General features: G+C 48.1%; 1 protein-coding gene and 1 pseudogene across 4 annotated transcripts in view; one reads left to right on the forward strand and one right to left on the reverse strand.

The window, feature by feature from the left end:
* Positions 1 to 1,028: 1,028 nt before the first annotated feature.
* Positions 1,029 to 24,749, reverse strand: part of LOC118155311 (HAUS augmin-like complex subunit 6) — a 30,874-nt pseudogene continuing 7,153 nt past the window's right edge. Inside the window, exons 3-6 of the transcript XR_013534637.1 lie at positions 9,025 to 9,142; positions 7,291 to 7,426; positions 4,700 to 5,748; positions 1,029 to 2,292 (exon numbers count right to left, since the gene is read on the reverse strand). The product of XR_013534637.1 is annotated as an HAUS augmin-like complex subunit 6 (transcript). The remainder of the gene's footprint in view (positions 2,293 to 4,699; positions 5,749 to 7,290; positions 7,427 to 9,024; positions 9,143 to 24,749) is intronic.
* On the forward strand, positions 13,985 to 20,003 carry LOC118155309 (spermatogenesis-associated protein 31A1-like). Of its 3 annotated transcripts, none has more exons than XM_078370285.1 (5): positions 13,985 to 14,189; positions 15,288 to 15,357; positions 15,929 to 15,980; positions 16,875 to 16,936; positions 17,234 to 20,003. In XM_078370285.1, exons 1-5 carry the CDS (start codon positions 14,019 to 14,021, stop codon positions 19,861 to 19,863), a joined length of 2,985 nt encoding a protein of 994 aa, XP_078226411.1. In that variant the 5' UTR covers positions 13,985 to 14,018; the 3' UTR covers positions 19,864 to 20,003. The 3 variants fall into 3 exon arrangements, with proteins under 3 accessions (XP_078226411.1, XP_078226415.1, XP_078226410.1); XM_078370289.1 differs by having other exon boundaries at positions 17,294 to 20,003; XM_078370284.1 differs by having other exon boundaries at positions 16,875 to 20,003.

Genomic DNA, 24,749 nt, shown 5'->3' on the forward strand with positions numbered 1-24,749 from the left:
AAAGTCATAGCAGTTTGCTTACATGTTACAATAGAAAGTAACCTACCACATAGGTTGTGAGGATTCAGTAAGCTAAATGCACACATGCTTAAGAACACCTGACATTGCCGGGCACAGTGGCTCACACCTGTAATCCCAGCACTTTGGGAGGCTGAGGTGGGCAGATCACCTGAGGTCTGGGGTTGGAAACCAGCCTGACCAACATGGAGAAATCCTATCTCTACTGAAAATACAAAATTAGCTGAGCGTGTTGGCAAAACACCTGACATTTAGTAAGGGATTCAATATTCAAATAAGTTTCACACTGGTAATTTGGGGAAGAATGGCTCAGTAGGTGGTAATGGTAGTTAACACATAGACTGAGTATGCCCTGGGCACCATTCCTAAATACTTTTCATGTTGAATTTAATTCTTTTAACAATCCTATCAAGGGTTTTTTGTTGTTTTTGAGATAGGGTCTTGCATTGTCAACCAAACAGGAGGGCAATGACACAATTATGCCTCAATGCAGCCTCTCCCTCCTGGACTCAAGCAATCCTCCTTCCTCAGCCTCCCAAGTAGCTAGGACTGTAGGCAAGCACCACTATGCCCAGCTAATTAAAAAATTTGTGTGTGTGTGGAGACAGGGTCTCACTCTCTTGCCCAGGCTGGTCTAGAACTCCTGGTCTCAGGTGATCCTCCCAACTCAGCTTCCCAAAGTGCTGGAATTACAGGCATGAGCCACCACGCCTGGCTATGAAGTAGTATGCTGAGCCACATTTTACAAATAAGGATACAAGTGTAGTGAAATTAAGTATTCTGCCCATGTTCAGAGAGCTAGTAAATGAAGGGAGTAGAATACTGACTCAGGTAGTCTAGCTTGAGTACACAGCGTAAGTACTTCTACAGCTGTTACCAAACATCACTACAGTGTTGGGGGCTAAACTCACAAAATCAAATATGCCACTTCATCAGTACTTGTGGGCAGTCAGAATCTTTAGATTTACATATTAAGTAAGCACTTTAAAGTTATTTCAAATAAGACCATGTTTTAAATTGCTAACACGTTTATTCATGAATGAAGCCAAGAAGAATTTATAAATGCATTTTAATACCTTGCTGATAAAATAGTAACATTCCATCTTTGCAATCTGATACGGAATACAGGAAGATACTGGTAAAGGCTTTGATGTGCATATCTATTATAACCAGGTAATCAGAACACGCACGAACCACCGACTTAAAGTGTTACACCATACCATCTTCTCAGAAGAGCCAGCTTCAAGCGCTACTGGGTAGCTGAGTAAGTAGCGTCCAAGGTTTAAAGACTGGAGAGCAGGGGAGAAAGATGAAAGGAGAAAGCAGCACACACTTCAAAGCCCACTTTTAAGCACACAACATTATGAATATTAAAAATAAAGGATGCAAACAAAAAAGGCAACTCGGCATCTTCAGAAAGAGCATTTGGCACTATTCAACGCATGAGGAGACTGTGCTTGGGGCCATCCACTCTCTCCAGCTTCTCCAAGTGTTTCCTGGCATTGCGAATGTTGATCAGGGTGGCCGCAGAAGGGATCGACGGATCTGACATGACCACCATCACGTACGCGTTTGAGGTGAAGATATCGATGAAAGCCGCGAAGTTGGAATTCCTAACTTCCATGCTCTGAAAGGAAGCGGCCAATTTACTGCAGCTCAGCTTGAACTGCTGGATGATGTTGCTGATTTCTCAAACCGATGGACGTCGCGCTGCTCTTTGCACTGGTAGTGGGAAATAACCAAGAACGTAGCTCTTTCGAACAGCAGAACTTCATCGGCCTCGATGATTTGGGCAAAATTCCGGAGGTTCATCTCCAGCTGCTGAACAGTGGGAATGAGCTGGTAGACGATGCTGGACCAGGCTTTGTAGAGCGTCTTATCCCAGATGGACGTTCGAAAACAAGCACACTCCAGCGGGCGAGACAGACGCCTCAGGTCTTCCTCTCGCTCTTTAAAAATCAGGTCATGCTGATTCTCCTGAACCAGATCCATTTTGTGCACCAGGCAGAAAATTTCAGGACAGTTCTGGAGGATGGCCTCCAGACATGACTGGTAATAATCCATATCCTTTTCCAGTTCATGGCTCGCCATGTAAAACACGTAAATAAAACCCTCTATGTTAGGGAAGATGTTGTCTCGCTGGCTGGTGAAGTAATTTTCCATAAAGGAGTCCTGACCGCCAGAGTCCCACAGGGTCAGCACCAGGTTCCCCAGGAATCGGACATGGGAGTGCTCCACGTCAACGGTGGCCCCCAGGCGCCATTGCACTCCAGCCTGGATAAACGAGAGGGAAACTCCGTAACAACATCAACAAAAAAAAGCCGGGCACGGTGGCTCACGCCTGTAATCCCAGCACTTTGGGAGGCCGACACGGGTGGATCACGAGGTCCAGAGATCGAGACCATCCTGCTCAACATGGTGAAACCCCGTGTCTACTAAAAGATCCAAAAAATTAGCTGGGCATAGTGGCACGTGCCTGTAATCCCAGCTGCTCTGGAGGCTGAGGCAGGAGAATTGCCCGAACCCAGAAGGCGGAGGTCACAGTGAGCCCAGATCATGCCATTGCACTCCAGCCTGGGTAAACAAGAGCGAAACTCCGTAACAACAACAAAAGCCGGGCGCGGTGGCTCACGCCTGTAATCCCAGCACTTTGGGAGGCAAAGGCAGGTAGATCACGAGGTCAAGAGACGGAGACCATCCTGGTCAACATGGTGAAACCCCGTCTCTACTAAAAATACAGAAAAGCCGCTAGGCATAGTGGCGCGTGCGTTTAATCCCAGCTGCTCAGGAGGCTGAGGCAGGACAATTGCCTGAACCCAGGAGGCGGATGTCCCGGTGAGCCGAGATCGTCCCATTGCACTCCACCCTGGGTAAACAAGAGCGAATCTCCGTCTCTCAAAGAAAAAAAATAAAAAATAAAATCCGGGCGTGGTGCCTCACGCCTGTAATGCCAGCACTTTGGGAGGAAGAGGCAGGTGGATCACGAGGTCAAGAGGTGGAGACCATCCTGGTCAACATGTTGAAACCCTGTCTCTACTAAAAATACAAAAAAAATAGCTGGGAATAGTGGCGCATGCGTTTAATCCCGGCTGCTCAGGAGGCTGAGGCAGAAGAATTGTCTGAACCCAGGAGGGGGTGGTTGCGGTGAGCTGAGATCTCACCATTGCACTCCAGCCTGGGTAAAGAAGAGCAAAACTCGGTCTCTAGGGGGAAACAAACAAACAAACAAAAAAGCCGGGCCCCATGGCTCATGCCTGTAATCCGAACACTTTGGGAGGTCGAGGAGGGTGGATCACGACCTCCAGATATGGAGACCATCCTGGTCAACATGGTGAAACCCCGTCTCTACTAAAAATACAAAAAAATTAGCTGGGCATAGTGGCAGATGCCTGTACTCCCAGCTGCTCAGGAGGCTGAGGCAGGACAATCGTCTGAACCGAGGAGAGGGAGGTTGCGGGGAGCCCAGATCACGCCATTGCACTCCAGCCTGGGTAAACAAGAGTGAAACTCCGTCTCAAACAAACAAAAACCCGGGCGCGGTGGCTCACGTCTGTAATCCTACTACTTTGGGAAGCCGAGGCGGGTGGATCACGAAGTCAAGAGATCGAGACCATCCTGCTCAACATGCTAAAATCTCATCTCTACTAAACATCCAAAAAATTAGCAGGGCATAGTGGCGCGTGCTTGTAATCCCAGCTGCTCAGGTGGCTGAGGCCGGAAAATTGCCTGAACCCAGGAGGTGCGGGTTGCCCTGAGCCGAGATCACGCCATTGCACTCCACCCTGGGTAAACAAAAGTGAAACTCCGTCTCAAAAAAAAAAAAAGCAGGGCGCAGTGGCTCACGCCTGTAATCCCAATCCCAGCACTTTGGGAGCAGAGGCGGGTGGATCACGAGGTCAAGAAATCTAGACCATCCTGGTCAACATGTAGAAACCCCGTCCCTACTAAAAATCCAAAAAATTAGCTGGGCATAGTGGCGGGTGCCTGTAATCCCAGCTGCTCAGGAGGCTGAGGCAGGGCAATTGCCTGAACCCAGGAAGCGGAGCTTGCGGTGAGCCGACATCGCACCATTGCACTCCAGCCTGGGTGAACAAGAAAAAAAACTCTGTTCTTAAAAAAAAAAAAAAAAAAAAAGCCTGGCGCCATGGCTCATGCCTGAAATCCCAGCACTTTGATAGGCTGAGGTGGGTAGATCACGAGGTTAAAAGATTGAGACCATCCTGGTCAACATGGGGAAACCCCGTCTCTACTAAGAATCTAATCCAAAAAAGTAGCTGGGCATAGTGGCACGTCCCTATACTCCCAGCTGCTCAGGAGGCTGAGACAGGAGAATTGCTTGAACCCAGGAGGCGCGGGTTGCGGTAAGCCAATATCCCGCCATTGCACTCCAGCCTGGGTAAACAAGACAAAAAGTCCGTCGCTGGAAAGAAAAAAAAAAAAAAAAAACCTGGCGCGGTGGCTCACGCCTGTAATCCCAGGACTTTGGGAGGCCGAGGCGGGTAGATCACTTGAGGTCAGGAGTTTGAGATCTGCCTGGCCAACATGGTGAAACCCCGTCTCTATAAAAAAGAAAAGAAAAAAAAACAATAAAGGTCATGCAGCATTCATTATGTATTGGTTTTATCAAAAGTTGAGAGAACACTTCAACAAGTGCATATGCATAGGTCTGGTTAAACCTTACCTGTCAAATTAGGTAGTTCTCCAAGACTACATGATATTGTGGTCCTCAGTCTTTGTTCCACTGGAGAAAACTTAATTAGTGGTGAAAGAGACTGTTTTCTTTCACCAATGGACATGCGTAACGATGGCTCTGTATGGTCAGTATGCAAATAAATCATGGGTGTCCAAAAAGTTAAGCATATCCTCTGTTTGTACACTTTGGGTAGTAGGACTCAATACTGGTTTGTGTCTTTCAGGTGTTAGGGGATTCCGGAGGTAAGATTCTTCCCTTTTCTTGGAAAGCCATTTCTTTAGAGCCTCATAGCTACTGCAAAGAGCCTGAATATTGAAGTCTGATTCTGCAGTAGTCTGTCTCCTTTCCACAACATGTTCTAGAAGAATGCCACCACGCATAGGACTATTTGGCTCCAGTTTAGAATTGGCCTCTGAACTACTGGAACTATTAAAACTTAGGTGACCACCTTCTTCCGGAAGAGTTTCATGTAATATGCCAAAATCAGTATCTTTAAAACTCTCAGAACTAATTCCACTTGATATCTGAAAAGAGTTCCACAAGGCAGTTTTATTTGTGGAAGGCTTGTTACAAGAAGCTTGCAAGTGGTCCAGCGTTTTAGTATACTCCTCTTCACTGCCACGCATCACATCTATCCTGTTGCCGACAGCAGGGGAGAGTGTCTCCATTTGGCTAGTTCCTGAAAGCTTGGTTCAGGCTATACATTCCAAATCTTGCTTGCAAATTACTTTCTTCTTTAACAAACCTGACTGATTTTGTGTTAGCGGTTCATCTATGTGACTGGTCACCACACGTTTCTGAGGCACACCCACCTTGCAATCTGAAACATCTTTCTCTTCAGTCGAATGAGACTGGCCAAAATCTGATACAGTGGTTTCAGAGAGAAAATCGGCCATGCTAAATTCTCTTTGATCATGCCACACAGACGGTGATTCTGGCAATACTTCTCTATGCTCAGTATCCATTTGAATGGGTCCTGTAGTTCTGTTTTTCTTCCATTTCAATAGCTTATCTCCATGAACTCCTAATTTCATTTACTAATTAAAAGGGGAGAAAACACAATTTACTAACATTCCCAAACACAGAGCATGCAATGAATCATTTTATTTCTAACACCGAAGATAAAGCTCCTGACTCAGTATGTGTTCTATAAATATACTGGTTGGATGACAAGGCTCCAAGATATAACAAATCCCACCATCAAAGAACCCCATCTCCAACTGATCACACACAAATAAACACATATAAAGACAGATGTTCCTGAAATATGCATCAACTTTTACAAAGCACATATGAATTGCATGTATTCAAAAGAAATTTTCTTGTCCATCTAGGCCACGGTTTGGCAAACGTTTTCTGTAAGGGCCAGATAGTAATATGTTAGGCTTTGCAGGCCATCCGTTCTGTCTAACTACTTAACTCTGCCATGACAGCATGAAAGTAGCCATAAACAATGGCAGCAAATGAATACGCTTATGTTCAATACAATTTTCTTTAAAAAAACACACAAAGTGGAGCCCCATTTGGTTCAGAGGCTGTAGTTTCTGACCTAGGCTGTGGCTGAGTTCAAACCAAATTAAATCAACAGCAAAACAGAAATTATTTAATTACACAACCAAGATGATGTGCCTCTTAAGGACACCAGTATCAGAGCTTTGCCTACACAAATTACAGGTTATGGGGAAAAAGGTATTGGGCAGTTTGACTCATTTAGGAGGGTTTATGGCTGATGCTTCTTGTTGATAACTGGAAGAACAGAGCCTCTGTACTCTATAAATATGTGCATAACAGGTCAGACCTGGAGGCAAGAGATTTTTTTTTTTTTTTTTAAGACGGGGTTTCACCATGTTGGTCAGGCTGGTCTTGAACTCCCGACCTCAGGTGATCCGCCCGCCTTGGCCTCCAAAGTGCTTGGATTACAGGCGTGAGCCACCACACCCGGCCGAGATTTTTTTAATGCTCAAATAAGATCTTTCTAGATAAAAGCCAAGTAAAACAACAAAAACAGAATTGCGTATTATCAAAATGTTATATCTCTGTATAATGAGTACACTAAAGTTAGCACAAAATACTGCTAAAAGACTGTTATGGGAGAATGCCCACACTTAGTATGTTGATAAAAGTGCCTTAGAGCAGGATAAATAAAAAGTCATTGCCGCCAGGCCCAGTGGCTCACGCCTGGAATCCCAGCACTTTGGGAGGCCGAGGCGGACGGATCATGAGGTCAAGAGATCGAGACCATCCTGGCCAACATGGTGAAACCCCGTCTCTACTAAAAACACAAAAATTAGCTGGGCGTGGTGGCGTGCACCTGTAATCCCAGCTACTTGGGAGGCTGAGGCAGGAGAATTGCTTGAACCCTGGAGGCGGAGGTTGCAAAGAGCCGAGATCGCACCACTGTAATCCAGCCCGGCGCCTGGCGACAGAGCAAAACCCTGTCTCAAAAAAAGAAAAAGAAAAAGAAAAAGAAAAAAAAAAAGTCATTGCCAACTAAGCTAAAAAGATCTATCAGGCCATGGTTCTAACAGTGGTAATGTAAAGGAAAGACAAAAGAGTTACAGAGAGCATTATTAACTTACTCAAGTTTTCTGGAGTGCGGGGAATCGGATTCCTTGCTAAGAAGGGGTTAGAACCCAGAGAGTCAATTAGTTCCTCTAATTTTATTTCTTTTCCTTCAGAGAACTGTGGTGCATCAGATAAAACTGCTCTGGCAACCTAAAACAGAAAAGAAAAAGTAGAGCAAAGATGACCAAGCCCGTTGGTAGAATGCAACAAACCCCTGATAAGCACTTCATGGTCAGCAGCCCCTCCCTTTGCAGACAGCACAAAAATAAGCAACAGAGAAGTTCCCAGACAACTCTGTAGAGACCATCTAGGTACAATCCTGTAAACAGAAATGATACTCTAAAGTATTTCCTCATCTTAAATGGAGAGCCCATATGAAGGAAAGAATAGATAACAATCTTTTTTTTTTGAGACGGAGTTTCCCTCTTGTTACCCAGGCTGGAGTGCAATGGCGCGATCTCGGCTCACCGCAACCTCCGTCTCCTGGGTTCAGGCAATTCTCCTTCCTCAGCCTCCTGAGTAGCTGGGATTACAGGCACGTGCCATCATGCCCAGCTAATTTTTTTTGTATTTTTAGTAGAGACGGGGTTTCACCATGTTGACCAGGATGGTCTCGATCCTTGACCTCGTGAAAAAATAAAAATAAGAAAACCAGTACTCTCTCTACTCCGCCTCACTGCCTAGAGGTCTATCCAACAGGGCAAAGTTACATACTTTTGCCTTGAGTGAGAAATCCCCAGTCCAGGTTCTTCTCTCTCCAAACATATAATCACCTAGTCACTTAGGTGATTTGACTCTCCACTGCCTTATCCACATCTGTGCTATTTAGAAGAAGATACCTCCTTGGGCCTGAAGCAGCGTTTAAGACGCATTATGAACAAGCGCACTCACCTTTGTGCCGAGAAAAAACGCTCTCTCCTCTAGATACAGTAATCCCAACACCAGAACCCCGGGCTCAGTGAATGAAGAACAACAGACTGGACTTTAGCCCACAGTCACCCTTGGCTGGGCATCTTGACTGCCACAGGATCTGCACAAGCATACCTGGCAGTCCGGCAGTAACATGCCAGGGCCATGAGCAGAGAGAACTAAGAGGAGCCCACCACTGCCTCAAGACACACTTCCCTTTATTGGGAAGACAGGTGGGACATTAGGAGAAAGGTTTTTTGTTTTCTTTCTTTTTCTTTTGTAGAAAAGTATATTAACTGAGTGCGGGGGCTCATGACTGTAATCCCAGCACTTTGGGAGGCCGAGGCAGGTGAATCACCTGGGGTCAGGAGTTCAAGATCAGCCTGGCCAAAATGGTGAAACCCCATCTCTACTAAAAATACAAAATCAGCTGGGCATGGTGGCACACGCCTGTAATCCCAGCTACTCGGGAGGCTGAGGCAGGAGAATTGCCTGAACCCAGGAGGCGGAGGTTGTGTTGAGCCGAGATCGCGCCATTGCACTCCAGCCTGGGTAACAAGAGCGAAACTCCATCTCAAAAAAAACAAAACAACACAAACAAACAAAAAAACAATCTGTATGTTCCAAGCTCACCACAGAATAAGTGAAGAGATTTTCAAGTAAGACTGACCCTGTTTCCCCATTGTTATCCTGGGAACAGAAGCCCTCGCACATGCTGAGCAGTGCTGGCCAGGAATAGACAGACTCCGTACCCTGATGAGTCCTGGATGTGATCCATGTGAACTGACAGGGTGTGCAGCCCACCCCGATTTGAGGCAAGTGTTCATTTCCCTCCTTACCGGCATCGCGTTGCCAGCATCTTCTCCACACATAAACTGGATCTTTATTGTCATGTTCCGGGCTGATGCTAGTTTGTTAGCAAAGTTCAGCCTCTGTGGGTAGACATAGAGAGGATTTCTGAAAAAGGAGGGATAAAGAATTAATGAAAAAGGTCGAGAGTTTACTTTAACTAAGTTCGCAGCAAATGCTGAGACTTCCATTCATGGGGTGCTTTTTCCAAAGGAGTTTTTCCTCTTGAAGTGAATTATTATTGGAGGAGAGAGTGAATTACTTGATTCTTCCTCTTAAGTCACAGTCATCTGAAAATAACCCCTATTGCTCTCTCTTTTGCTACAAGTAAAGAGTGCTGCAGCTCACAAAGTCTTAATGTCTTGGAATGTGGAAATCTGCCTAGAGGTAACTGTATCTCTGACAGTCAGATAAAGAAAGCAAAACGGGTCCAGCTCATTTCAAATAAAACTCATGGCCACAGGTGATGGCCTAATGCCATTCTTCTCTTTTTCCCTTCCTAACCTTTATGTAGTAGTCTCCTTTTCTTACTGGCACAGCACTCGTATTGGCTTAGCTTTCTCCTCTCATCTAAGATGACAGCTCAAACCCCCAAGCTCAATTACTGTATAACAACAACAACATGAATAATATAGCCATTCATTTGACAACTAGAGGACAGGTACTACGCTACGCAGTGCCTGGGTAACTTGCATATGTTCTTCTTTCTATTTGCATTATGTGTAGATTCCACTCAAATGTAAGTTCCACAAGGATAGGGATTTTTCTCTGATGTTTCTGATCCACTGATATATCTCCAGCAGCTAGAAATAAAAATTCTCATATTCCATCTTATATCTACTAAATCAGAATCTGAATTCAAATGCAAGTAAAGTGTCAGAAGCACTTTTCTCTAAGACAAAAACAGAAAAGCTGTTTGTGCTCCCTCCCTCCCTCCCTCCCCCTCCCCCGCCCCCCCCCCCGCCCCCTCTCTCTTTCTTGAGACACAGTTTTGCTCTTGTCGCCCAGGCTGGAGTGCAATGGCACCATCTCGGCTCACTGCAACCTCCAACTTCCAGGTTCAAGCAGTTATCCTGCCTCGGCCTTCTGAGTAGCTAGGATTACAGGTACCCGCCACCATGCCTGGCTAAATTTTGTATTTTTAGTGGAGAAGGGGTTTCACCATGTTGGCCAGGTTGGTCTCGAACTCCTGACCTCAGGCGATCCATCCACCTTGGCCTCCCAAAGTGCTGGGATTACAGGTGTGCACCACCGAGTCTGGCCTGTTGGTGCACTTTCAACAGGGTTACTGTTGAAGACTGTTCTGTCATTAACCATCTGAAGATCTCTCAAAAAATTTCTCAAACATCAAGGACCATGATAAATCACTTGTTAATAAGATACACCATGTATCCAATTTCCATTATTGCTATGTCTTTCAGGAAGATCAGAGACAATTTAACAGTTCAAAGTTCATAACCATGTCGGACCATATATTCTAAACTCGACCTGGGGTTGACAGTCTCTTCCTCATTTTCTCTGATCTTAGTTTTTATTTATCTGGTCTTGTCATCCTACTATAGAGATTGTTAGATGTCTCCTAAATCCACTAAAAGTAAAAGAAAGTAACAAATAAATAGATGAATAAGAACTTACCAAGGACTTGGTCATTTTTGGCTCTTCGGACAAAGGGGCAGAGATCTGAGAAAACAGATGGGCAGAGGTACAGATGGGAGAAGGAAGTGTGCCAGTGTCACCCATGGACACATACATCAGTTAGTGCCCATGTACCTTGCTCAAAAATTTATTTCTAGAGCTACAACATTAAAATATCATCCCATCATCACATATTGTATAAAGATTTAAGTGCCAAAGTTCTATCGTTACACGGCTAATAAAAAAGAAAGATTAGATTATCCAACACGGTGGCTGCCAAAAAAAAAATTAGAAACATTTAAATATCCAAGAATTGTGGATTGCTTAAATATTTTATAAAATATCCAAAGGACATATTGTTCTATTACATTATCATACTATCTGATTTCAAAGGCCCTTTTAAGTTATCACCAACCCTGGTACCTAACTCCTCATTCTCACTCTTTAATCTGCTCTAAGTGTCAATTGCTACCCAGTGACTCTACTCCCAAAGCCATTACTGACATCTCAGATTCCCTGATTCCCATGCCTTGCTGCCCATGAGCCCTGAATCATTCATCCTACAGTTCCTGAATCAGAGAGCTTTCAATTACTCTACTCTAATGGTCCTGGCTCCCTACCAATCATTCCCATGTCCCCATGACTGGCCTCCATGCCTGTATCTCCATCAGACATCCTAAGAGTCCCAATCCTAGGCACACCTGTACCTGCACTGGGGCCTTAGCACACAAACACATCTCCCACCGCTGACAAAACTAGGCCATAAACTCCTCCACACATGCAAACAGGAACTAAATCAATGAACAAATCTGGGGAAATTATTGAATGTATAGGATACATTTATACATAGAGAACACTTTAAGTGTGAAAAACCAGACTATTCGGAGAAAGAATGAAGGAAATAAGAAAACTCTTCATTTGCAGTACCAAAAGTGAAATGATGTCAGAAATAGCAACTAAAAGACCACTCTTCTGTCAGGGGGAGAGAGGCATTTTCAGAAATAAAACCACTTGCAGAGAGTATCTCTATCTTTGAGAGAAATACCGAAAGTAGTCCAAATAAATGTAAAATGAATCTCACAAGAAATCTTCAATAGGAAAATACTGCTCAGTAATAATTCTTGCAGCAAAATATATATAATTACAAAAAAGGACAATGTGACAATGGGATCAAGAGGCCACTAAAGAGAAAATTAATAATGTCCTATGATAAAATGTTCCTAATCATCGCAGGAAAAAACAGAAAAAATGGGGTGCAGAATGGAAACAATGAGCAGAAATTTCATCCATCCAATCAAAATATATAAAGAAAAGGCAGAAAATAAAACGAGCTAAATAGTGAACACCAAATGGAAGGCATACAATCAGATAAATCATTATTACAATAAGTAGAGGTAAAATTCTATCAACAGAGACTATAAGTTGGATTTGAAAAAAAACCTTTGTTTTCAATATCTATTGAAAACAAATAGGTAATGTAACATAGAAACAGATATGGATACAAATGAAGCGCTGGGCAAAGACACATCATCCAAATGCAACAAAAGTAAAAACAAGTGGCCGTGTAAGTATCAACGTGGCATTTTTAAAAACATATTCTCGATATTAATCTTACATATGTATGTATGATCTGCAAATATTTTCATGCAATCCATGAGTTGCCTTTTCACTCTACTGATAGTGTCCTTTGATGCACAAAACACTTTTATTTGGATTAAATCCATCTATTCTCTTATTGGCTGTGCTTTCAGTGTCTTTGATCCAAGAAATCATTACAAAACCCAAATCACGAAACTTTTCCTTTATGCTTTCTTCTGAGACCTTTATAGTTTTAAGTCTTATGTTTAGACCTTTGATCCAGTTTGAGTTAGTTTATGTATGTATACGATGTATACATCCACATGCAAAGAGTGAGGTTGGGCTCTTATTTATACTATATATACACACCATATGTATACATATATAGTACATATAAAGTATATAACATATGCACATATAGTGTATATATACATATATGTAAAGTATGCAATATATATGCATATATACTATATATATACACATACATTGTTTTAAATATATATACAAATGTATTTTAAAAAGCTCAACATCACTGACGATTAGAGGAATGCAAATCCAAACCAAATATATATGTTATATATGCATTAGCTAGAATATACTAATCAGCTATAATACATATATTACATTATATATATTATATATCATATGTAATGGTGTTTATATCATTGTTGTATATCCAAAGGAATATAAATCATTCTATTACAAAAATACATGCACGTGTATGTTCACTGCAGCACTGTTCACAACAGCAAAGACATGGAATCAACCCAAACGCTCATCAATGGTATACTGGATAAAGAAAATGCGGGGTATATATACACCATGGAGCACCATGCAGCCGTGAAAATGAATCAGATCATGTCTTTTTCAGACACGTAGATGAAGCTGGAAGCCACTACCCTCAGCAAACTAACACAGGGACAGAAAAGCAAATATTACATGTTCTCACTTATAAGTGGGAGCTGAACAACGAGACCATGCGGACACAGGGAGGCACTTGTTGGGGGAGGGCAGTGGTAGGGAGAGCATCGGGAAAAATGGCTAATGCATGCTGAGTTTAATACCTAGGTGATGGGATGACAGATGCAGCAAACCACCATGGTACACATTTACCCGTGTAAGAAAACTGCCTGTCTGTCCTGCACATGTACCCCAGAACTATAAAGAAAATAAACACACAAATAAAATTTTAAAAAATTATCTTAATTGTATGTGGGTAGGTCCCTTTGATTGAAAGTGAAATGGAAACAATTAAAAAAAAACAAAAAACCTTACTATTCAAAATTTACAAAACTAAATAAGAGTAAAACAAATTTACATTTTGTCCCTGGATTGATATAAGACAGAAACATTGTGTGGGAAAGCTGGAGTTGAGGACGAATGAGATTCTGAGAATAAAAAAATCCCTGGTACACAGTCAAAGTTTCAGAGTCAACTTCAGATTTTCAAGGATTATAAAATAGATAACCTCAGGAACCAGATAATATCCGTGTTCCAGGGAGAAAGAACAGAAAATTGGCTGAGTTCTGTCACTGACAAAACTTAGTGGGAAGGAGAAATCTGGAAGGTGGGAGGGTGGAGGGATCCCGGGCTTGTGGGGTGGGGAGGGGCTGTGCTTCAGCCTCCCCGCTCTCGCTGCCCCTCCCCAATCAGGGGCCCTTTGTGATGTAAAGGCCCCAGCTCTGTGATGCAGGCCTGGGCCCCAGTCCCTAGTCTCCAAGGCACTGCCCAGACCTCAGTTGCTTGAAGGCAGCATACCTATTCAGATGGCATGCTAAAGTTTCTTAGTGATTTCTGGATAAACACCCCCAGCTATACACCATGGGTGTTAGATATCTTCCTCACCCTGGTATTTGTCGTGGAGTTATATTTCCTATTAGCCCCCTGCCTCTCTTACTTCCGTCATGATCCACCCTCACCATCGCCAGGGGAGAAGATAATGGTAAGGAGCCCTCAGGCCAGACCCACACAGCACATTTCTCTCCTTTCTTTCTATTATTAGCTCTACTTTTCCAAATCCAGTGGAGAGACTTCCACAATGGGAAGTGTCAGGAGACCAGAACATGGTCTTTCCAGGGAGAGGAAGGGCAGCCAGGGGTTGGTCGGGACTGGGATTTCCATCCCGAGCTCTAAGTCCATCTGTGGGGGAGCACAGGAGGCATCAGGGCAAAACCAAACCCCTGGACTCAGTGGTGAGGGCCAGTCAGGACATGGGGGAGGTCTCTGTGGGAGGGCGCTCATAAGCCCCTTCCTGGGGCAGGTGGCTGGGGGCCCAGCCTCATCTGTGTGGGGTGATCTGGGGGCTGTGCTGAGCCTCCGAGGGCCTCCCACCTGGGCCTGGAGTCTCCTCTGATCTTCTGAGAAGCAGAATCCTACCTGACAGCTCAGGTGTGCCAGCGGGCCTGAGCCTGGGTGTTCGTCGAGTAGAGGAGCACCTCTACCGTACTTACATTACATTATATATTATACATTATGCATATTATAGTTTATATGTGAAATACATATTTTATATATATGTATAATATATATTTCCTCATATAGTAAATCCCTCTTTGTGGTGGGTTTTATTGTTTGTTTTTTGAGACGGAGTCTCACTCTTGCCACCCTGGCTGGAGTGCAGTGGCGATCTCGGCTCACTGCAGCCTCTGCTTCCCAGGTTCAAGCAGTTCTCCTGCCTCAGCCTCCGGAGTAGCTGAGATTACAGGCACGCGCCACCACGCCCGGCTAATTTTTGTTATTTTTAGCAGAGACAGGGTTTCACTATGCTGGCGAGGCTGGTCTCAAACTTCTGATCTCAGGTGATCCACCTTTCTTGGCTTCCCCAAACGCTCGGATTACAGGCGTGAGCCACCGCGTCTGGCCCCCTCTTTGTGTTTTTCTAAGAAGAAAAGCAGTTTATCATCCAATTAAACATGAGTGGGAGGAAGCACACCACTCCCTGAGCAAGACGAGAGAGCTGTGCTGTTCGTGAGCGCCGCAGCCGGACTGGGGGCGGAGAGCGAGAGCTGGTCTCAGCCCCTCGCCCTTTCTTGTCTCCCAGGGTCACCTTCTCTCCCAGGGTCAGCAGAGGGGGAGGCCCAAAGGCAGGAAGAAAAACCGCAGTCTGAAAGGTAAGGCTCTGCCGGGCACACTAGAGTTCATTTGATCTCGTCTGTCCCCGGAGAGAAGCGACTCTGTCTGAGGAAGTCAACTGAAGAAGCCTGAGGTGGGGGCTCCTAGGAAGGAAATCAGAACCCCGGGTCCCTCTCAGATTCCGTGCTGGCATGAAACCATGGTGGGCCAAGGACTGGCTGTTCTCCAGCAGGGCACAGTGTAGGGGGAGGAGACCAATGCCTGTCTGAATCAGGAGGGGGGTGAGGGGGCTGTGGACAGCTGTTCAACTCTGCTAAGGCTGACTCCTCCGAGACCACCCCAGTCCTTTCTCCCCACTGGGCAGCTGTGAGAACTATGGAGATGGGGGGGGGGTGGTCTGTGTGTGGAAGCCCTTTGTGGACAACAAAGCCTTGCCCTCCGTGCCTCGCTATCACCGTCCAGGCCATGTGGCCTCGGACACAGACACGTGGTTTCCAGGGTCTGACTCCCCATGGTCTTCCCTCAAGAAACATCCACTCAGCCTCCTGTGAGATCCCAGGCCCCTCCCTCACTGCCCTAACCCGGTCTCCTGATTTCCAACTTCTACAGACCACCTGAAAGTCCTGGAGAGGATTCGGGACTCGCTTTCACAACTGCAGCGGTGAGGCACTTCCCCTTCCCTGCATCCTTCTTACCGGGGTAGGATTCCACCCCAGGGCCTTATGGCTGCCTGAAGCTGACCTGGGATGGGGAGACGAGGGGGACAGAGGATGGGAGTGAAACCCTGGAGCAAGGGGTAGGAGAAGAATTGGGGAGTCTGGGTGCAGCGCGGTGGAGGGGCATAGGAGGAGAACTGGGGAGTGTGGGTGCAGCGCGGTGGAGGCGCATAGGAGGAGAACTGGGGAGTCAGGGTGTGGGGCAGTGGAGGGGCATAGGAGAATTGGGCGGTCAGCATGCGGGGTGGTGGGGGGAATAGGAGAATTGGGCGGTCAGCATGCGGGGTGGGGGGAGGGCATAGGAGAATTGGGCGGTCAGCATGCGGGGTGGTGGGGGGGCATAGGAGAATTGGGCAGTCAGCATGTGGGGTGGTGGGGGGGGCATAGGAGAATTGGGGAGTCAGCTGTGGGGTGGTGGGGGGGCATAGGAGAATTGGGCAGTCAGCATGTGGGGTGGTGGAGGGGCATAGGAGGAGAATTGGGCACTCAGCATGTGGGGTGGTGGGGGGGCATGGGAGAATTGGGCACTCAGCATGTGGGGTGGTGGGGGGCATAGGAGAATTGGGGAGTCAGCTGTGGGGTGGTGGAGGGGCATAGGAGAATTGGGCAGTCAGCATGTGGAGCGGTGGAGGGGCATAGGAGAATTGAGGGGTCAGGGTGTGTGGCGGTGGAGAGGCATAGGAGGAGAACTGGGGAATCAGGGTGTGGGGCGGTGGAGGGGCATAGGAGAATTGGGGGGTCTGGGTGTGGGGCGGTGCAAGGGCCGGGGCCCTCATGCCCACTCTGCCCTATGGCCCTACCTGCTCCTGGCTGCAGCTTGTGCCTCCTGTCTCCTGCAGCATCCTGGGGCCGCATCCTGAGAAAGGCGACTTTGGTCAGCTCTCTGGTCCAGATCCCCCAGGTGAGGAGTGCAAACGAGCGCCTGATGGAGCCTCCCACTCCCCTCAGGAGCCAATGGAAGATGCCGCTCCCGTGCTTTCCCCATTAGCTTCCCCAGATCCTCAAACCCAGCATCCTTCGCCTCTCATCTCCACCCCATCACCAGGCCCAATGGCCACCTCAGTCTCCCCTCTGAGTGCCTCCCAACCACCAGAGCCTTCCCTTCCCCTGGAACACCCCTCACCAAAGCCACCTGCGCTTTTCCCTAACCCACCACACACCCCTGATCCTCGGGCCTGCTCTCCGCCTCCTCCGAAAGGCTTCATTACTCCTCCCCTGCGGGATTCCACTCTGACGACTCCATCTCACTGTGACTCAGTGGCGCTTCCACTGGGCACCATCCATCCAAGCTCATCTCCATGTGAGGATCTGGCGACTTCTGGCCCAGCCATCTCAGGCCTTGGCGGCTCAAGCAGTCATGTCTCTGTGCCTGCACTCTGGTGTCGGGAAACTACCAAAACCTGGCGCATCTCCAACCCATCGGTCCAGCAAGATCATCTTTCCGGCCACCCACCAGAAACCTCGTCCTCGGGAGACCCCACAAACAGTCAGATGGAAGCTGGAAGCCCCTTTTTGCTCAGCTCTGATGGCCAGAATGTCGTGGGAATACAAGTCACAGAAAGAGCCAGGATCAACATTCGGGAGGAAAAAGAAAAAGATGGATCATTTCCAAAACAAACGAACACGGAAAAGCACTTGAATCCTTTGGGGAATTTGGTGAAATCATTGAATGCTGAGCAGGACACCACAACCCTAAAACCCGTCTGGGACATGGAAGACTTGAAACAATCGTCTAGTCCTCAGAAGCTCTCGGATCCTGGAATCCTGAAGGAACATTTTCAGAAGAATTATAGCCAGCTTTTCTGGGGCCTCCCCTCTCGGCACAGCGAATCCTTGGAGGCTAATGCCTGGGTGTCTGAGAGATCTTCTACTTTACGGTCTCCTTCTTTCTTGTTCAATGGCGTTCCCGATGTCCGCCCACTTCAAACAGAGACTACAATGTCTCCACTGCTTTACCAGGCCCAGCGCCCGTCCCATCTGAGGCCTGGGTCCCAACCCTTTATTTCGCCCACACCCCCATGCCAGCTCTCACACATGGCTCAGGCGGAGGCTCAGGCCCGTCTTCAATCCTCTTTCCCAGTCCAAGCTCCTGCTCTTGCATCCCCGATTAATAATTCTGGAGTAGCTTGCCCCGCGTCGCAGAATAAGACGCAAGCTCTCACCTTCCCTGAAATGCAGCGCCCTGGATGGTCTTCTAAACAACCAGAAGGTGGGTTGGCTTTACCCTCTAGGGCCCAAAAACCTCAGGATGTCTTTAGCGCCCCCACTCCTAACCTTCCCCAGGGCAGCTTGAGAGCAATCATTCCTGAGAACTTTCCAGTCAGTCCTGAACTCCGAAGCAACCTGGGAACGACCCAAGAGTCTCCGGATCTGATGCAGCCTCCGGAGAAACTGCCAGGGACAAGTCAGGGCAGGGGCAAACTCAGACCCTTGCAGTTCTCCGAGTCCTCGGGCGAAAGCAGCAAGGACATACAGAAGGTGACGTTCCCGCTAGAGAGTAATCCGTGCACACCTCTGGGACAAATTCGGGGGCAGACCCCGCAAAATCTAGCCAGGTGCCTGGAAAGCTTCCCAGGGAAGGTTCTGGGGGCAGAACCTCAAGTCTCTGAGGAATCGGAAAGAGACTTGAAGATGCCCTCGAAGAGAGACTCGGAAAGTGATTTATTAAGACGCACAGAGAGAAATCGTATAGAAAACATCCTGAAAGCCCACGTGGGCATGAAGTTGGGCCAGCTCAGTGAGGGCTTTATCCCCATCCATGTGCGTCGATCCTGGCTTGCTGTCAACCAGGCTTTTCCCCTGTCCAACACCCACATGAAGACCAGCAATCTAACAACCCCAAAAAGTGAAAGAGCCAGTGTGAACACATCCCTGGAGCTTTCCTTCCTCGATCCGTGCACTCGACAGGTGCTGGGACGCCATATTGTGAGGTTGTGGGCCAAACACAACTGGAGCCTAGCCCTCAGGGTCCTCAAGCCCATTAAGCTCTTTAAACTGGAAAAAGTTTCATCCTTATCCCTAACACAGCGTGCCGGTCCCTCCTCAGCCACCTATGAATCTAAGCCTAACTCAAAAGTTGAGAAAGCCACGTTCCTAAGAGAGTCACCACCGGCAGGTCTGAGAAAGCAGGTGCTGACCAAAGCATCTGTTCAGACGCCAGACAGTCTTATGGCAGCCAGAAGGAGCAACCTGGGGTATGAGGAGCCCAAGAACCCGAAACGTCAAGGCTCACGCAAGAGCCAGAGCCGGATGTTTACCCCTACTCACAACAGTGAGAACCCAACGAAGCCCAACTTAGAAAAACGTGAAGAAAGGCTTGAAGACCTGAGGACTCCCCAACTCACCCCAGTCAGGAAAACGGAAAAAACCCGTCAGGATGAAGGCCTCCGGCTGCTGCCGTCAAAGAAACAGCCTCCTTCAATAAGCGACGTCGGAGAAAGCATCAAACAATTCTTTCAGCAGGTCTTTTCAGAGAAGAAAAGCAAGCCAGTTCCAGTCACTGCCAAGAGCCAGAAAATAGTGAAAAACAGATCACATGTGTACAGCAGCTATGCTGAAGCTGAGCGGCTCACGGCAGCAGTTGGACACATGCTGGAGAAAAAAATGACACTTTGCTGTGAGCATCGTGCCTCAAAGGCAAATCAGCACAAACAGGAGTTCCAAGCCCCAGTCTGTGGGTTTCCCTGCAACCGCAGGCACCTCTTCCACCCGGAACACAGCACAATGCTGGGCTACGCAGCCAGCAGTCAACAAGCCACTCTCAAGAGCCAGAGTTACCCCAACAGAGAGAAGCATATCAGAGATCAACAGTCCCTGAAAAGTGTCTGACGCAACAATGAGCAACGGGGCCAGGACAGCCCCAACTCTTGCTCCCCAAGAAGGCTGTCTCCCCAGTCAGCGCCCCTCAGGGCTGACTGAAGACAGAACATTTAATATTCCACAATAAATAAATGTCTCCTCCCCCCCCCCATAAAAGGATAATGGCTTTTATTTGTGTCGTGCTTGGTGTGGGCTTGTTTTCTAGAAGTGACAGGACATGCAGGGATTCTGAGAGTGGTGTTGTAAGCCCACCTTCATCCTGAGTTCCTTCACTGAAACTTAGGTTTCCATCTTTACACAAACAACAAAAAATTCTAAAAACAAGATGAGAACACCTACGAAGATCCCACTCAGAGATATGGTTCAACCCATCTTTCTACTACTTACTCTCTACCTCAAACTTTATGCAGCTGTAGGAAGAAGGTTTGCAGAGATGTCATAGGACTGAATATCTCCATGCAGGCTCCAGGAACTGCCACAGTCAAGTAGCTTCATGTGTCACAAAAGAGTGGAAGCTCGGGTGGGAGAGTGTGGGCCCTGAGTTCAGAAGCCAGGGAAGTCTTGACCCTGGATATCCTGGGGGAGAGTAGATAATGCCTGCCCCTGGGAAGCCCCTTCTCTCCCTCACAAAGGCTGGGATGGAGATGGGCCCTCTTAGCTCAGCCTACATAAAGCACAGAGTCCCCATCCCACTGCCTCTCCCTTTCTTGCACTCTGGAGTGGGGGTGGGGACAGACCTTCCAGCACTGTGGATGTAAAAGTGGGGGGTGGGGGGAGGCCTTCACGGAGGCTGCTGAGGACCGTGAGCTCCCCTGCCCGAAATGAGTGAATGACCCTGCTCCTGGGTCACCTGCCTTTGTCTGTCTCACCTATGTGTGTCTCAGCTTCAGAGAAGTAGTTCTGGGTGAATGGGGGAGGCCATGCCTGTGTGTGCAGAGGCTTCCGATGGTGGGACTCTGTAGAACTACAGCGGGATGCAGACTAAGAATTGAAAAGGAGGCAAAGTGGTGTGAGGGCTCCGTAGGCGGTGCCATGACCTGGGAGCCTCTGACATTCCAACCCCTTCCACAGGCATAGAGGGGCCTATGGCTCATCCTGGCCCCACCCCAGGGTCTGTCCCTGTTCCAGCTCCCAGACCACAGACCTAAAAACGCATTTACCCCCAACACAGAGGGCCAGACCAGTGAGAAGGCAAAGTGAATAAGGGAAGATGAATTTCTTAACATCTTTAATGAGCTTGCACATAGTAACCTACTGAATTTTTTTTTTTTTTTTTGAGACAGAGACAGAGTTTCACTCTTTTGCCCAGGCTGGAGTACAGTGGCATAATCTCCTTTCACTGCGACCTCCAGACCCTGGGTTCAAGTGATTCTCCTGCCTCAGTTTTCCAAGTAGCTGAGATTATAGGCACCCACCACCACACCTGGCTCATTTTTTACATTTTTAATAGAGATGGGGTTTTGCCATGTTGGCCAGGCTGGTGTCAAACTCCTGACCTCTGGTGATCTACCAGCCTTGGCTTCCCAAAGTGCTAGGATTACAGGCATGAGCCAACGCACCTGGCCTACCTATTGCATTTTTAAAAGGATGTGTTGACGATAGGTGAAAAAGCAAGGACTAGAGAACCCCAGGCATGACTCGGGAGTCTGGTGACCTTTAACATACATGTAGCCCCAGGACTGCCCCCAGGAGAGAGGTGGTGACTTAGAGGGACCCCAGCAGCTGAGCTGGGGTCACACAGCAAATCTCCCTGGGCTCCTGAGGTCCTTTCTTTCCCCACAGACCAGCAGGGGAAGAGGCAGGCAGGCAGGCAGGCTGGCAGGCAGGATTTGAACACACAAGGCAGCTGGAAGTGACCTGTCCAGAATGGGCAGGGGGTGGGCAGGGCAGGAGCCGTCCCCGCTCTGTCTCCCTCTGCTTTCAGCACAGCTTCCTCCTCTCTGGGCCCTCTCCCTGTGGGAAAGCAGGAGGTCCCCACAAATCAGGGAGAGGAGTCTGAGGTCTCTAGAGGGAGTTTCCGTGCCTTGTGCACATACAGGCGCGCAGGAGGCCCAGTTCCGGGGGCCTCGTTTCCATGCTGGAGAGGACCGTGCCAGGCGGTGACACTGATTTAGATGAAAATGGAAATGGCCCTGCCCCCAGCATGTGGGACTGGTTGGCACTTGGGGTAAAGGGGGCAGTCAGCAACAGTCCCCAGCATGTGGCCTGTCCTAGGGCCAGGTCTGTCTGGGGCCCAGATGACTGAGGCAGCCTCCAAGGTGGACCCAGCAGTGACAGCAGAGCCAGGACCAGCAGGAGGGGCTGGGACCTGGAGCAGAGATCAGCTCCAGTCCCCCTGGGGAGCTCAGGAGAGAGTGAGTCACAGAGCTGGGACCCTGACTGCTGAGGATGGGCCATGCCTGGCTGCTGCTGGGTTCCCTCAGGAAACCGACAGGCGAGTTCTGGGATGTGGAGGAGCTGGACGTGTGGACCCCACGGCTCAGGCCAGGAGAAGCACCACAGGAAACGCTGGCCGACCAACAAGAACATAGGAAGGCGCAAGCAAGCCCTTACCCCTCCGCTACTCAGTCTCCCATGGGGTGCAGCGAGGCCAGCAGTGGAGACCACAGAGGCCTCCCACAGAAACCTCACAGGGACATCTCGTACAGAGAGCCCACCGGGACCACTCACTGCCACAGAGAGAGACACACTGCGCCCTCCAGAGACCTCATGGTGCCCCACAGAGACACAGCACCGAGACTCCCAGAGTGCTCACACGGACCCCTTCAGAGAACCCCACAGAGACCACACTGACAGACTTCATTCAGTCCCACAGAGACCTCCTGCAAATTTCAGAGACCTTCCTTGGTTCTCACACAGAGGCCTCACACCCGACAAAGGCCTCAGAGACTTTACACAGAATCATGAAACAGGGAACTCATGCAAAGACTCATGCAGCTCACCTCGTGATGACAGGCGTGAGTCACCTCGCCCAGCCTCTCTTTTATTTTTAAGTTGGAGTCTTGCTCTTTCACTCAGCCTGGAATGCGGTGGCATGATCTCAGCTCACTGCAATCTCCAACTCCCAGGTTCAAGTCATTCTCCTGCCTCAGCCTCCCTAGTAGCTGGGATACAGGTATGCACCACCACGTGGGCCAAGCTAATTTTTGGTATTTTTAATAGAGACAAGCTTTTACCATGTTGGCCAGGCTGGTCTCAAACTCCTGACCTCAAGTGATTCACCCGCCATGGCCTCCCAAGGTACTGGGATTATAGGCATGAACCACCGCACCCAGACTGGTCCTGTAATTCTCTCTGGACACCCTGGCCCTGTGAGCTGCAGGAGGGCAGGCGGGGCCAGGCCCCGAGCAGCCCCTGATAGGCGTTGAGTGAATGAGTAGGGGTGGGGAGGGGAGGCTGGGGAAGGCACCCGGGATGTGTTCCTCCCACCCCCCAGCCCTGTCAGGCCTCCATGTCCTGCTGAGCTCTTGCATGGTGGTCCTTTCCCACTTACAGCTCACTGCCTTGGACTAGGTCCCAGCCGATGGCCCGGCAGAAGTGTCCTCTCTGTTCTTATCCAGTATGACCTAGATGGGAGCCAATAAGCACATGGAACGAGCATAGCCCTGAGGGGTCAAAAATGTGTGAGGAAGAAAGGGAGGGAGGGAGGGAGGGAGGGAAGGAGGGAGGCAAGAAGGAAGGAAGGAAGGAAGGGAGGGAGGGGGCAATGAATGACTGCACATACAAAGGAATGAGTGAATTAATGCCCAAACCAAGAAATGAGTGAATGAATGCACACACAAAGGAATGAATGAATACACACACCAAAGAATGAATGCACACAAATGAATTAATGCACACAAAGGAAACAGCCAATGTATGAACATGCCACTTGTGGGGCGTGAAGAGGCCTGAAGAGACCCCCAGTTGATGGGGCCCCACGTTGTGTCCTTGCTACTGAGGGACCTGGACATGCCGGTGCATGGGAGAAGGGCTTGGGCTTGGGGTGAACTGGCTCACAGGCGACTCATCAAGTGTCACAAGTAACCCTGAGCAGCAGGCTTCCCCTCCCGAGCCTTAGCCCCACCAGATGTAACATGGATTAGAAGAGCGACCTCATGGCGCTTTTCTGAAAATTCAGTAGGTGAAACTTGGTGGCTCACGCCTGTAATCCCAGCACTTTGGGAGGCCAAGGCGATTAGATCACTTGATTGAGCCCAGGAGTTTGAGACTAGCCTGGGAAACGGTGAGACCATATTTTTGTTAAAAAAACAAAAATGGAAATTCAATGGGGTGCCGGGTGTGCCAGTTCTAGAGCTGTGACATTTGTTTATTTGGTTCAATACAAGCCACTTCAAACAACTGAGCCCCCCCAGCCAGTGGGCCAGGCCTCTCAGTGTCACTCTAGCTGAGGGGGGGTGTGTGTGTGTGTGTGTGTGTGTGTGTGTGTGTGTCTCTACTTCCTTTAACTGTCCTCATTCTTTCCATCACATGTGTGTGTGTGGTCTTTTCTCTCTCATACACACACACCTGTTGAATTTGCATGCTCTGACACACAGACACACAGTCATACTTCCTTTTAAAAAATTTTTACTTTTAGAGGCACAATCTTGCTCTGTCGCCCAGGCTGGAGTGCAACGGCACAATCACAGATCACTGCAGCCTTGAACTCCTAGGCTCAAGCGATCCTCCTGACTCAGCCTCCTGAGTAGCTGAGACAACAGGCGTGCCTCCCCATGCCTGGCTAATTTTTTTTTTTTTTTGGTAGAGGTGGGGTCTTGCTATGTTGCCCAGGCTTGTACACTCCTGCTTCTGCATGTATGTATGCATGTATGTATGTATCCTCTTTTTTGAAAATGGTTTCATTGAATCTTTCTTTAAGCACGGACGTTTCTGAAGCTCTGGGGACACCTGGA

The sequence above is a fragment of the Callithrix jacchus genome, chromosome 1 (genome assembly GCF_049354715.1).
Source record: "Callithrix jacchus isolate 240 chromosome 1, calJac240_pri, whole genome shotgun sequence".
Taxonomy (NCBI): Eukaryota; Metazoa; Chordata; class Mammalia; order Primates; family Cebidae; genus Callithrix; species Callithrix jacchus.

Coding starts and splice junctions, on each gene's coding strand:
- LOC118155309 (XM_078370284.1), top strand. CDS start 14,019: ATGCTAAAGTTTCTTAGTGATTTCTGGATAAACACCCCCAGCTATACA. Junction 14,190..15,287: donor CGCCAGGGGAGAAGATAATG/GTAAGGAGCCCT, acceptor CTTGTCTCCCAG/GGTCACCTTCTCTCCCAGGG. Junction 15,358..15,928: donor GAAAAACCGCAGTCTGAAAG/GTAAGGCTCTGC, acceptor CAACTTCTACAG/ACCACCTGAAAGTCCTGGAG.